The 14,052-nt window shown below is 31.0% G+C and overlaps 1 protein-coding gene across 3 annotated transcripts in view; it reads left to right on the top strand.

Annotated features, from left to right (window-relative positions):
• Nucleotides 1-12,673, top strand: part of LOC131848778 (potassium voltage-gated channel protein Shaw) — a 39,981-nt gene extending 27,308 nt beyond the window's left edge. For 2 of the 3 annotated variants that reach the window (XM_059198711.1, XM_059198713.1), the window contains exons 4-8: nucleotides 2,498-2,692; nucleotides 5,687-6,367; nucleotides 9,090-9,225; nucleotides 9,707-9,838; nucleotides 10,409-10,701. In XM_059198711.1, the coding sequence (XP_059054694.1) occupies nucleotides 2,498-2,692; nucleotides 5,687-6,367; nucleotides 9,090-9,225; nucleotides 9,707-9,838; nucleotides 10,409-10,488 (1,224 nt within the window). In that variant the 3' untranslated portion in view covers nucleotides 10,489-10,701. Of the gene's footprint in view, nucleotides 1-2,497; nucleotides 2,693-5,686; nucleotides 6,368-9,089; nucleotides 9,226-9,706; nucleotides 9,839-10,408; nucleotides 10,702-11,561 lie in introns of those variants that run through there. The other variant, XM_059198714.1, reaches the window with a different exon arrangement.
• The last annotated feature ends 1,379 nt before the right edge of the window (nucleotides 12,674-14,052 follow it).

Here is a 14,052-nt window from a genome sequence, read left to right as displayed (position 1 = left end):
TAATACATCGTGGAAGCCTATTGTCAATAACTTTACTATTTTCAACAGTGATAATTGTAAAAGTCATGAACTTCTTTGAAATAATAGCAATGTTGACTAGAAGAATGACTATTCCATTTGGAAAAAGCCCGCCTGTGCATCTAAATATATATAACTCAAAGGTGACTGACATAGTGATCTATCAACACACAACCCAAACCACTGGATGGATCGGGCTGAAATTTGGCATGCAGGTAGATGTTATGACGTAGCCATCCGCTAAGAAAGGATTTTGATTAATTCTACCTCCAAGGAGATAAAATAGGGGGTGAAGATTTGTATGAAACTTTGACAATTTTAAACCCATCGGGCTGAGACTTTGCAAGCATAAAGCTACTTATGACGTAAGCATCCTCTAAAAAAGGATTTTGATAAATTCCACCCCTAAGGGGATAACTTAATACGAGCGAAGTCGCGAGCAAAAGCTAGTTTGTATATATTTCTTGATGTATGTATCTATTTTTTTTATAAATTTTGTTTTTTAAATATTTTTGTACACCAAATAAATATTTCAATTATTAGGATTTTGCTGCATATTTCATAAGAAAAGTTTTTCAGTTATACATACAAAACTAAGTTCATTTCCGAGTCATTAATTATTCTTACCATTACACAGTTATTTTTAAATACTAATAACTTTACTTTGTACATTTAAACTATTATTTATTCAAGTTTTAAAACTACCTTTAAAATAAATAAACCCAGAGGAAGTTTCGTTTTATTGCTGAAGCTGCAAAAATTTAACGTACATTTACTGCATTTTATATTTTGCCATAAAGCACAGGGAAAAAGCAAATTAAATTTTATGCTAACCACTTTAATTTTAGAGATTGCATTTACTATTCATAATTGTAGATTGTTTGTTCTTTTTATAGAAAGAAGGAAGTGTAACAGTTATTGGATATATTTGATATCATCATCATCATCGTCATCTGCTTCTTCCTTATCCCTAATAGATAGAGTGATTCAAGAGGAAGGTTTATATATATAATACATGTACACCCGTGCGAAGCCGGGGCGAGTAGTTAGTAATTAATAAATATAAAAAGCCGCACATCTTTCTTAATTTTTTCTTTCGTAACAACCTCCTGACTAATAACAAACACAACAAGGAAGAATTAACGGAATCGATCCAGTCATTTACGTGTGATGCCTTGAACGGCCTGCTGTTCGGCCAACCGTTAAAAAATGTCGTCGTAATGAAAGAAGAGAGTTTGTTTTAAATGTAAAATATAATTATTCAAATTTCTATGTAATTGTCCGTCTCTTTTCTTGTCGTCTCTATTTGTCAATTCTTTCGTCAGTCTTAGTCACGTCTTATAACCGGCCAGCAAGCAATCCTGTCAAAGAGGCCGCAACATCCTTGGCCAAACGCAATGACACTATTCCATATTTATTAAAAAAGTATTTTCGGTATATGGAGCAATAAAGTGTGTTAATAAATAAAAAAAAAACAAGAAGAGTTTAGAGATTTAAATATACATCCATAGAAATATCAGTTATATATTTCTAGTTAAGATTTAATCTAACGCGTGGACATGTAATGCGTAGGAATGAGGATAATATTTTAAGAAAGGTATTATATATAAATGTGGATGGTTATAAGGACAGAGGAAGGCCGAAAAACAGATGGATGGACTGTGTGAAAGATGATATGGTAAGAAATGAAGTAAATAACGCGATGACTGCGAACAGGGATGAATGGAAGCGAAAAACATATTACGCCGACCCCAAATAAATGGGATAAGGAAGAAGCAGATGATGATGATTTAATCCAACGCAATTTACAATTGTAACCCAACGGAATATGGGTTACAATTATAAACAAAACGGGGCGAGTAGCTACATAGTTTAATATAAAATCAATAATAAAGATCTTTTTGTTTCCGATGACCCAGATTCTTTTGTGAATTTGCGGTTATGTTCGTCGGTTGAGAATTCTCTCAAAATTTAATTTTTCGCCAATACAATAGGTACTTGGAATACGTAATGGAAAATTTTGCGGTAATGCACGGCGGAGGTCTGATAACGAATTAAATGTCGTTGTTGTACACCAAACATTTGAGACAGAATAAAAATTATAATATCGAATTTTTATATATAAATAACATTATATAATGTTCGAATATTACGTACTAGCTGTGCCAGCGACTTTGTCCGCTTAGAAAAGTGACTTCGGATTGGATTTTTAATTATTTAGGCAAATTATTTTATATATAAAACATCATTAAAAACTTATATCATGTACTCAATGTCAATTTCAAAAATGACGAATTTCCGTACAAACTTGCATCCCTATTTTATTTCAACCCCTAAAAGATAAACTTTTGATATATGTAAACACAAACTACCAATATGCACTACTTTTTTTCTTCTCTCTATCTTTAGCTAAATTATTAAATACACGACCAACTGATTGAGTAATAGTAAAAGTTTAAAATAATATTTCTGTTACCAGCATCGGGACACCCAAGAGACCCTGGCAGTGTTGGACCGCCTGGACTTGGATACCGAGAAGCCGTCGGACGAAGAAGTAGCGAGGAAGTTTGGTTTCGAGGAGGACTATTATAAAGGAACTGTGTCTTGGTGGCAGCAGTTGAAACCACAAATGTGGTCGTTGTTCGACGAGCCGTACAGTTCTAATGCCGCTAAGGTTAGTGTTTATACAATAATATTAATAACCTCTATATATAACATACATGATTAGATATTATATTAGATTATTATCTCCTTAGTCCTAACCTAAGGAGAAATTAATACCAATGCTGATACTACGTAACTTCACACAATCAATTCACAAATGTAAGATATATCAACTCTATGTATATATATATAATAAAATAACAACTATATAGCATTAATTTAACTATGTCTCTAACACAATTCACTTTAGCATTTAAAATACAACCAGCACATCATGTGCTGAAAGACCGAATGCCGTGGCTTTTTTTTTTTCGGACTACTCTAATGCTTTTGGCCGCAGCTGGCTTTACAGCTTCACCGGACGATAGGGGGCGAGTGCAGATGGCACTTCAAACCCGCGGAAGGACTTATGGAGCGGCTGAAGGCCAACTCCCGTCTGACGGATACGACTTTAGTCTGAGGGCACCACTAGGGTTTCGAACCTCGGCTCAGACCGTCGTAACATCGATCCCCGTTGAATTGGACGGGTGATCGATCGTGGCTTACAAAAACCCTCCCTTTTATACAGAGAAAATATGAGTGGGGGTAATACGCAACTAGTTTAACGATACCGAGTAATAAAGAAACTACCTTCTTTTAATATTTTTAAAATATCAGATTGTTCGACAATATCGATGTGAACCCTAACTAAGCTAAGCAAAGCTTGTATTACGGGTACTATACAACTGATATAAATACTTAAATATATATATACATATAAATACATACATAATATATTATAAAACACCCAGACTAATAAAAACAATTATACTCATGAATACAATTTTTTGTACTGTGCGAGGAATCGAATCCGCGACCTTCAATTCTTCACCTTTCTCCAAATGGTAATAAAAGTCATCCGGTGTATTGACACAAAGAAAAAAAGGCCAGAGTAATACAAACAGAATACCTCATGAATACAAATGAGAGAATCCTCAATATCGAAAGGTGACTCAACGTGTTAAACGGTTATGACATCGAACAATAGATTATCATACAGTTATATCACATCATATTACTTTTTCTACTTGTTTTTATTTAAACACTGAATGTTTTTAGATAAAACATAGCATATGATACTCTTAAGCTATGTTTTATTTTAAAAAAATACCAAAATAACATTTTTTACAATTTTTGTCTGTCTGTCTGTCGATCTGTTTGTTCCGGCTAATCTCTGAAAGCTGGACCTAGTATAAAATGAAGTCGCTTCCGCTCTCTGTTCGCTTAGATCTTTTAAACTATTGCAGTTTACAGCAATAGATAGAGTGATTCTAGAGGAAGGTTTATTATGTACAAAACATGTTCAGCCATGCAAAGTCGAGACTGATAGCTGATAATTCTCAAATGTTATTAGGTTTATTTAAATAAATATTGTATATTCTATTGTGTAAAGTTCTCCTATTAATATATTAATAAGTATGTAATGCAGAACAACAAAAGTTCTGTTTTTAAAATGGATCAATAATTTTCTAAGACGTATCTTATCTATTTATCTATTATAGTACACAGTTACCTAGATACATCAAAATAATAATTAGAATAGAATATAATTTATTCAAATAAACTTACATTGAAGCACTTTTGAATAGTCATCACATTTTTTTTAATCTATCGCTCATTCGGAAAGCTGTTTTATCACAAGAAGAACGAGTAAAAAACTTGTGTGTTGCTCTTAATATGTACATAGAAATATTGATCTTATATACCAATTGACAATAGGAAAATGTAAGGTGGGGTGACACAGTTTAGACACAGCAGTGCTTAGTACATAATATTGGATTTGTCTTACTAGACATTATTAAATGCAATTATTATTTTGATGTATCTAGGTAACTGTGTCCCATATCTATTATTTAAACTATTTAAAAAATATTGAATTGTAGTATTTCTGTTTTATTAATCAAATCTTTAATTACTTGTCTATGTTATAAAAAGAAATATAATTAGGTATATGCCCTTACATGAATAGACAATAAAAAATCTGTAATTAACACACTCTGTTCGAAAATAGTCTTTTAAAACCGTTAAATGAGTAAATGTAATCCTTTAACATTATAAAATGTAAAATATTGTAGAACAATCTAGGAGAAAGTTTCCTAAGGGCCATTTTGATTCAAATTTATGTTAATCAAAAGTCCTCTGACCGAAGTGGATTTCCTTTGTTTTGAGACAATCATGAACTTGGGAACTTCATGTAATACCATTAGCATACTTTAAAGTAGTGAATGAACCAATTGATTACAATATCCAAGTTAACAGTAAATTATTTCCAATGCTTCAACATTGAATTCAAAACTGTATTTATATTTTAACTTAAATCTTACAAAATTACTAAAGTGTATGGCAATGGTTGTTCATGCGCGGGATTTTCATTTAATGTTAGACGTAGGTACCTAAATAAGTATGTTAATAAATTGGTTTTTAAAAAAAATAATTCTTTCAGTTGAATTTCTTAGGAAGGGAAAAAATATGAATTTGATGTTCATGAGCGACTAAAATGTATTGCTTAATAGTTTTGTTTAATTCAACTATTGGTAGCACATGTGAGACTACAAATATTTCGTACGGAAACCTGACCACTGCTACTGGAAGCAATAGGACCTTTCGTATTGATGATCAAATTCTGGCCGTTACAGTATCTACATCCATATTGCGATACGTGTTTCGACTCTAAACAAGGCATCATCAGGCAATGAATTGAGTTTGGAAGCCTAGTATTGACTGTTCCGTTACCAATCTGCGGCGAAAGTCGAAAGTAGTGGTGGGCAGACTTCCTCATCGAATATTTATGGTCTCAGAAATTCTAATGGTAGCTGAAGTAAACGAAATTATTAAATTATGAACTGTACTTCCTATAAATGACAATAACACCCAATTCGCTAAAATGTAAAACTATAATGTCCTATATAATTGATTTAAGATTTGATTTGAATTATAATTTTACATAATTTTTTCTTCTTTCCAGATAATCGGGGTGATATCAGTGTTTTTTATATGTGTGTCCATAATCTCGTTTTGCTTAAAAACTCATCCGGATATGAGAGTGCCAGTGATAAGAAACTATACAGTGACGACGGCGAACCAAACGCAGAGTTGGGCGTTGGACAAAGTACAAACAAACGCTCACATTGCGTTCTTCTACATTGAATGTGTGTGCAACGCGTGGTTCACATTAGAGATCTTAGTGAGATTCATATCATCGCCAAATAAGTGCGAATTCATTAAGTCCTCAGTCAACATCATCGATTATATAGCTACAATGAGTTTCTATATCGATTTAATACTTCAAAAGTACGCGTCTCACGTGGAGAACGCAGACATCTTAGAATTCTTTTCAATCATTAGGATAATGAGGCTTTTCAAGCTAACGAGACATTCGTCTGGTCTGAAGATTCTTATTCAGACGTTCAGAGCGTCAGCCAAAGAATTGACTCTACTGGTGTTTTTCTTAGTGCTCGGTATTGTTATATTCGCCAGTTTGGTGTATTACGCTGAGAGGATACAGACCAATCCTCATAATGACTTTAACAGTATACCATTAGGACTGTGGTGGGCGTTGGTTACCATGACTACTGTAGGTTACGGGGATATGGCGCCGAAGACCTACGTGGGCATGTTTGTTGGAGCGCTATGTGCATTAGCTGGTGTAAGTATTTTTAATTTAATAAATGCATATTTATCACATTTATGTATTTTATGTCTAAGTAAATGGAGATTTCAGTATTCTAAATTTTGTATTCTTAGACAAGGAAGATTTGAAAGCGCATTTAAATTTTCATTGTCATTTCTCTTAGCCGTAATTCACATTCAGTGGTAATTGATAAAGCAAATTTTATATTACATATGCTTTCCTTAACAGTGCCATCTTGTCCGAAGTTAAGCAAAGCTTGTGTTGTGGGTACTAAACAACTGATAGAATACTTAAATACATTTTCATTGTAAATACGTACGTAATATTCATAGATAACACCCAAACTAATACAAACAATCATAATCGTGAATACAAATATTTCTACCATGCGAGAAATCGAACCTGCGACCATCGAAAATATAGCGATGTGGTAAACCACCAGATCATATAAGTGAACAATGCATATTTATGTATTGTACGTCATGTCAAAGTAAATAGAGATTTAAGTATTCTATTTGTATTCTTAACTTTCATTGTATTTTTCTTAACATATCCTTAGAGTCTATATTACGTGATAATTTAATATTATATTACTTATGAATATCATTAACAGTAATATAAGCAGACAAATGCCAATGAAAGTAATATAGCGCGTGTATTTTAATATATATTTCTCAGCCATGAAACGATCTCCATTTATGTTTAACTCCGTATTATTAAATTATATTTGATATTCCAACACCTTAAGACTTTAGCGTATTTCATATTATATTTTGCATATCATTTACTCTTGAGTATTATAATAATGGAGTAATTCCCACTCGTAGCTTGAGTAATGTAACGCATATATTTGATATGATAGCAAATTAATGATTTATCGCTCTTAGAATAAGTACACTTTCTTACTTTGCAGTTTTGATATTTAAAACAACTTTTCCTATACGAAACATCTTCTTTCTTTTTATTTTATAAATTTGTAGCTAGCGTTTTGTATCTCTTTATATATATCTATATATTTTCGAAAGTATATTTTTATTTACTTTCTTGTTATTTTATAATAAACTAGCTTTTGCCCGCGGCTTCGCTCGTGTTAATTTATCCCCTGTGAAATTTATTAAATCCTTTCTTAGGGGATGCCTACGTCATAGTAGCTTTATGCGTGCAAAGTCTCAGCCCGATCTGTTTAAAATTGACAAAGTTTCATACAAACTTTCATCTCCTATTTTATCCCCTTGGGGGTATAAGTAATCAAAATTCTTTCTTAGCGGATGCCTACGTCATAACATCTACCTGCATGCCATATTTCAGCCCGATCCTTCCAGTGATTTGGGCTGCGCGTTGATAGATCACTATGTCAGTCAGTCACCTTTGAATTATATACATAGAGTAATGAGTGAATATATATATATACCTCAAGTGTATTTTATATAATTTAATTTAGATCTAATTTAATTAATTTAGAATTAAAAAAAAATCTAAATTATTAATTTAGATTTTTTTTAAATACCACCAATGTGACAAACAATACGACCCATCTGATGGTAAATGGTTACTGTAATCTATAGACGCCTAATACTTTAGAGGTGTCACGTGCGCATTGCCGACCCCTAAGAAACATTAATATACACTTTCTAAAAAACTAATGGTTTTTTCAAAAAAAAATATTGCATTCAAAATAAGCACGTCGGTCACGAAAATAAAACTGAAAATAAAAAATTCCTTAACCATTTCTTAATATAGTGAGAACATCTAGGAAGTTATAAAGTTGTAAACGCTTATCTACTTAGAAGTTAGTATATTGTTTACAACTTTATAAGTAATACTGTGAAAACAAAATGTTTATTTAGGATTCTCATATTATTACCAAGTCAAATGATTATAAACATTGATCGTATAAGAATAGAGTTAATTAAGGCAAATAGCATTATGGGCTTCTAGTAATTTTTAAGTACATTCGTTCGAAATTTCATAATAAACTTTGCATTAAGAACTGTGAATATCAATATATCAATAATAGATATTTGAACAAAAAATAAAATAAAATTTTATTGACCTAAAAAGGTTAATACAAATACAGTATCTTTTAAAACAATTATATAAAAACATACAAACAGTAAAGAGGGTAGGTAAACTGGCAAAAAAAAACCAAAATACAATTTATTGATGAACCTACATAGGGAATCTAGGTTAATCTATAAATTGTGTTTTAGAGAAATGTAGTTAAATTTTTCAATACAAATGATTGCATTATATCTTTCTATTTATTTATTGTTTAGATTTTTTAATCAGCCTATAATGTATTTTCTTTAAAAACAATATAAAAATATGATGATAACAACTGCAGTTCGATGGGGATAATAATATTAATACATAAAAACTTTACTTGTATAAATGATTAAATATATCTTGTGTAAAAAAATTATTCATAAATTTTAATTAATATTTCATCTAAACATATTTAAAGCCAATCATAAAGATGATTAACTGTATTTCTTATTAAATAATTGTGATTAAGTATTTCTTATTTTGGTAATAATATTATATAAGAACCTAGAAAAAAGACAAAAAATGTTGGTAATAATACTTCTACTATTAATTGTGAGCCCTCGATAGAATTTGGAGTTTATATGTCTAAACTAATTCCTAAGCTACACAGATTCTTCATGTTATACTCTGACTAATTTTATTGTACTTTGACATTATTTTCTCAATATTAATAACATTTTGCATTGAACAGGTGCTGACGATAGCTCTGCCAGTGCCGGTCATAGTATCCAACTTTGCGATGTACTATTCACACACGCAAGCGAGGGCAAAATTGCCCAAGAAGAGGCGAAGAGTCATAAACGTCGAACCAGCGAGGCCACCGATGCGTAAGTCCTTTTCAATGATACACTTATTACAAAGATCTTGACTATAAAATAGAGTATAATTTAGGAAAATGAGCCAGAAATAAAAATAAATAACGATATTAATAAGCAAGAAGGTTCGGAAGATCTTTGTATAAAGAAGTACCATTGTAACTCAGCAACAATTCATTTATTTGAAATTCTTGATTCTATACCCAACTTACTTTTGTGCAGCAGTAAACTGTACATATTTATAAATTAAGATTTATAGATGTTAGTAATTGTCATTATATTTTCAAATTACTAGGTACGTGATTGCTAAAGGTATTGCGTTCACTTATGAAGTAACATTTATCATTATTTCATTTCTAATACCTTTGTTGTCTTTCAATATGCTATTAACTTACTAATATTAACTGACAACTAATATGTGTTTGTTTGTCTGATAATGATTTATTGACAATCTCAGATCAGTTACGATCATGTTCTATAATTTTTGGAATAGGTGCTCCAGGAGTTCCTGGTGCTCCTGGAGGAGGAGGACCCATGGCACCCGGTATGGGAGCCCAAGCGGTCAATCGTAGAATGAACGCTATTAAAACTAATCATCCCAAAGATATGATGGGACCTAACATGGGTAAGACCATTTACAAGCAAATATTAACTGTATCCAAACGTGTCTATTCTAATTTTTCATAAAACTATGAAGTTTTAGAAAACTGTCATAGTTTTTCTGACTCTTGTATTATATAAGTTAAGGGAAATTTTCTATAAGCGTAAATATGCGTAGGCTAGCATTGGTCTTTAAGTTTTGATAGCTCACAAGTAGTTAAAAGCACATTAAGTGTAATAAATCACAACGTAGAAAATATAAATTAAATATACAAACAAAATAAATGTGTTAGAGCAAATTGGCAATTTTCTCACAAAATACAGAATCTTATCACAGTATTTCACTTTATGTGAATAATATCTAAATAACTACACTCATATAAATAACAAGTGACTAAAAATAATAATATTAGTGATCATGCGTTTAAAATATAATCTAAACTGAATATTGTAAGTACAAAAAATAATTCAGCAAACATAGAAATATTACAGTTATAATTTTTTTTGACTAACAATATTCACACAAAAATTAATATTAATGTAAACGAGCTACTCACTCAACTAACTGTAGCTTATGCAATGTAATCCTCCACAGATGGTGATCGTAGCGAGCTTGAAGCTATGATCCAAACAACACCAAACAACTGCAAAAGAAAGAATTTAAACATGCTTTAGAAAGCAAAACACAGTACTGGCGTCGTTGGGTCTCCGAACGGGCTTTCTATATCGCCTGCACACACGGACTTAGCTTACAGGAATGCTACCAAATCTTTAGTCATCACTAACCAATCATCGATATCATTGTATCATCATCATCATTGCACAAACTGGCAATATCTTCAAGCAGCACAACGGAGACACATTTAGGTCCTATTGCTTCGGCGCAAGGAGAAGGTTGGAGATTTTTGAGAATGTTGTGTGAATTCCCATGTCGAGATAGTTTAGCTGCTTGGCTGCTTGCTCCTTCATTGTCGGTGTTGTCGTAGATCTCCATAGATTAATGGTATTTTAAATCGTAAACTTATTTTGTGTACAATAATTCGTCATTGTGAATTGTGGCCAATTTCTTGTTTAATTTAGTTTAGTCACTAGTGAGTTCGATTACGAGATTTAAGTTCATAAATATTTGTTACCATAAGTATATTTTTTCAGGCAACCATCACCATATATCAGCTACACGTCTAAACAATATACCAATTGCAGCATTGAAACCACAACCAAACACAGCGGTACACATTATAGAAATCCTTACGTATAACACTAACACTTCTCACTAAATAAAATGCAGTATTGACGTATACTTTAATAAAGCTTTTACTCCATTAATAATAAACGATTTAATTTTCTTCCACTCAGCGAAATTAATTACAAAATGAATTTAGAAATTGAAGTAAAAAACAGAAATTCATCGCTCTGGAGGAAAGTTAAGTTTCCGAACTTAATATTGCGAAGTGTCCTATATGCACTATTTGGTGTTTTATTTTTTTTTGTCTGTAATGTACTAATTGTCTTATTGTCCTGTCCTTGGTGTTTTATATACCACTTGTGTTGTTTTAAATGTTATTCTAAAATTATAATGTAAAATATTTTGTTAGTTACTGTATTAATAAATAAAATTAAATAATTCAGTGTAACACTTCTTAAATTTTGAACATTAATAAAATAAGCATGCTAATGCATGACATTTAACTTAATTGTATTTGTGTTATCACTGTCACAAATATTTACATCTACTTATTTCTTACCAGTTGCCACCTTGATGCCAGGGATGGACTTGTCAGTAACTACTCGTCTCTCTCCTAACCCTCGCGATATGAGTCCGGCTCTAGCTATAGCGTTACCAATGATGAAATCGGTTAACATTGTGCCAGCGCAATGTTTTGACAACATGGCGTTCCACGCTGAGAAAACTGAAGACAAAAAAAGGGATAACGATAAAAATAGCAGAAATACTAGCCGACAGGAATCCATGGAAAGCGATAATACAGTGAGAGTGAACAATTATAAAAATGAAATTTATATAGATAAGAATGAAGAGAAAACAGATGCCAGGACTCCGTTGTTACGAGATCATAAAATCGAATCGCTTGATGAGAACAAAATGCGTGAAAACAAAGCAGAGAAGAGAAAATCTTCAGCTTCTACATAACAATAACTTCTAATGTATTATTAATTAAAAATTAACGCTACTGCAAAATTAAACATAATGTCAATGAGACCAATAGTAAGTACTAAGAATGATTTCAAATCTCATGATCATTCGATGTTTTTCTCCTTAAGCGAAGTATACTGGAATGTTCTAACATGTTATGAAAGGTTTATAAGGCAAATTAGTTCAGTATTTCAAATATATTAAAAAAAAAGTATTATGGTCATCACCATACTATAACTTGTCTGAGTATGTATTTGAAAAATTGGAATTTCAGTTTCTATTAGAACTAAATAAATACCAACTACTACAAGTAAGATAAGACCTTCCAAAACTTTGTAAAGAATTGGTGATAACAAATAAATATATGCAAGAAATGCGAGCTATCATAACATTCTTCTGTAAGATATTTGAAATATTGTTCTAATTTTAATTAAGTGTATAATTTGCAAATGTAATAACTTCACAAGTTACGTGGACATGTGCGAGAAATGCCTTGAATTAGCAATGCTATGATTTATTAAAGGATTATAATATATTCGATAATTTCGTCTTATAGGAAAGATCAGCATTTGAAGGCCGTGATAGATATAAGGTAGTAACAAGTGTTTAAAGCACTTATTTTACACATATAACGTTAATAATAGTTGCCTATCACAAACTAGTGAATTGAATGTAAGCAACATTCACCGCTTTAAGTAGAAATTACTATTGTTCCAGTAATTCATTGTTTACAACTATAATAGTTTTGAATGTTTCTCTTAAATTGGTATAAATATAAATAATGATTGGTGGTAGTCATAATGATAACTAAATTTCAAAACATATCATTATCGTATTCTATTTCATTAATTCAAATATGTTGTTGTTCTTGATAAAATGTTTATAATGAAATATACACGTTGTTTACATACCATTTTTCTATATTTTTACAATGAATAACATTTACATATCATGTGATCAATTTATTTTACAATCATTTACAATTTTATTATGACTAGTCTAATAGTCATATAGATAAATCAATTCGAACTTGCTAAGGTTGCATAGTATCATTATAAATTCTCTATGCCCACATTCTACATAAAATCAGCATGTGTATATAATAATAAACTCTTTCTTGAGCACAGAGAAAAGTAACAAAATGGAGACAGTAAGTAGGAAAGTAAAACAAAAAACGTTATCGCTATAACCATCTCTTATAAACAACCTGAAGGAGAGGAGTATGATATGTAAAAAGTATGAAAATTAAAAAAATGTATTTTCGCACTAATATTTCATAACTATGTTCGGGAAATTTAATGTACTCCGCGCTGAAAACATCCTGAAGACCTCTAAATGAAGTCAAAATAATTGTCGCAAAGGCGGAAACATGGTAAATTCATTAAATTCACATATATAGATACATACATAAAACATTAAAAAGGTACAGTACTAACGATGATACTTAAATAAATAGAGATAATGAAAATACAAATCAAAACTTAATGAAACACAATAACAATAATGAATGTAATAATACTTAAAGGGAAACAATAAATGAAATTTCTACTTAAAGTGGTAGTAAATTTAATCATTATATATAATCATTATGACCAGTTTTATGCATAGTAAAGTTTACTGTCCATTAGTGAGAGAGGAATAGGTTTTATGTATTACACACAGATAGAAAGATTTAGAAATTGGGACATTTACTGACACCGCGGACACAGTTAGTCTTAGATAGAAAGCATTCTCAATATTATGGTAGAGTTAATTCATTGGACATGCGCTGCAAATGTAAATGGTTATCGAATGAAACATTTTTATATTTTCCAGTCCTAAGGTCTTTATCTCATTTATTATGAATAGCCTTTAACAATCAGAAATCTCAAATTATAATACAAGTACAATGAACAATCGACCTTACTGTTCAATAGAGATGGTATAAAATCTGAAAATGTCAATCTTTTGTACAGATTTATAAATGCAGCAAAATCATTCGAATAAAGTTATTGAACACACTTGATTTTTTAATAAACAATGATCCAGTTTTTGATCTTTCTCATCACGTTATGTGTAATACACTAAATCAATTTCAATGTATTCAT

This window comes from Achroia grisella, unplaced genomic scaffold, assembly GCF_030625045.1.
Source record: "Achroia grisella isolate CSIRO2021 unplaced genomic scaffold, CSIRO_AGI_Agris_v1 utg592, whole genome shotgun sequence".
In the NCBI taxonomy this organism is placed as follows: Eukaryota; Metazoa; Arthropoda; class Insecta; order Lepidoptera; family Pyralidae; genus Achroia; species Achroia grisella.
The sequence above is the reverse complement of the archived record's forward strand: the minus strand, read 5'-3'. Positions and strand labels throughout refer to the sequence as shown.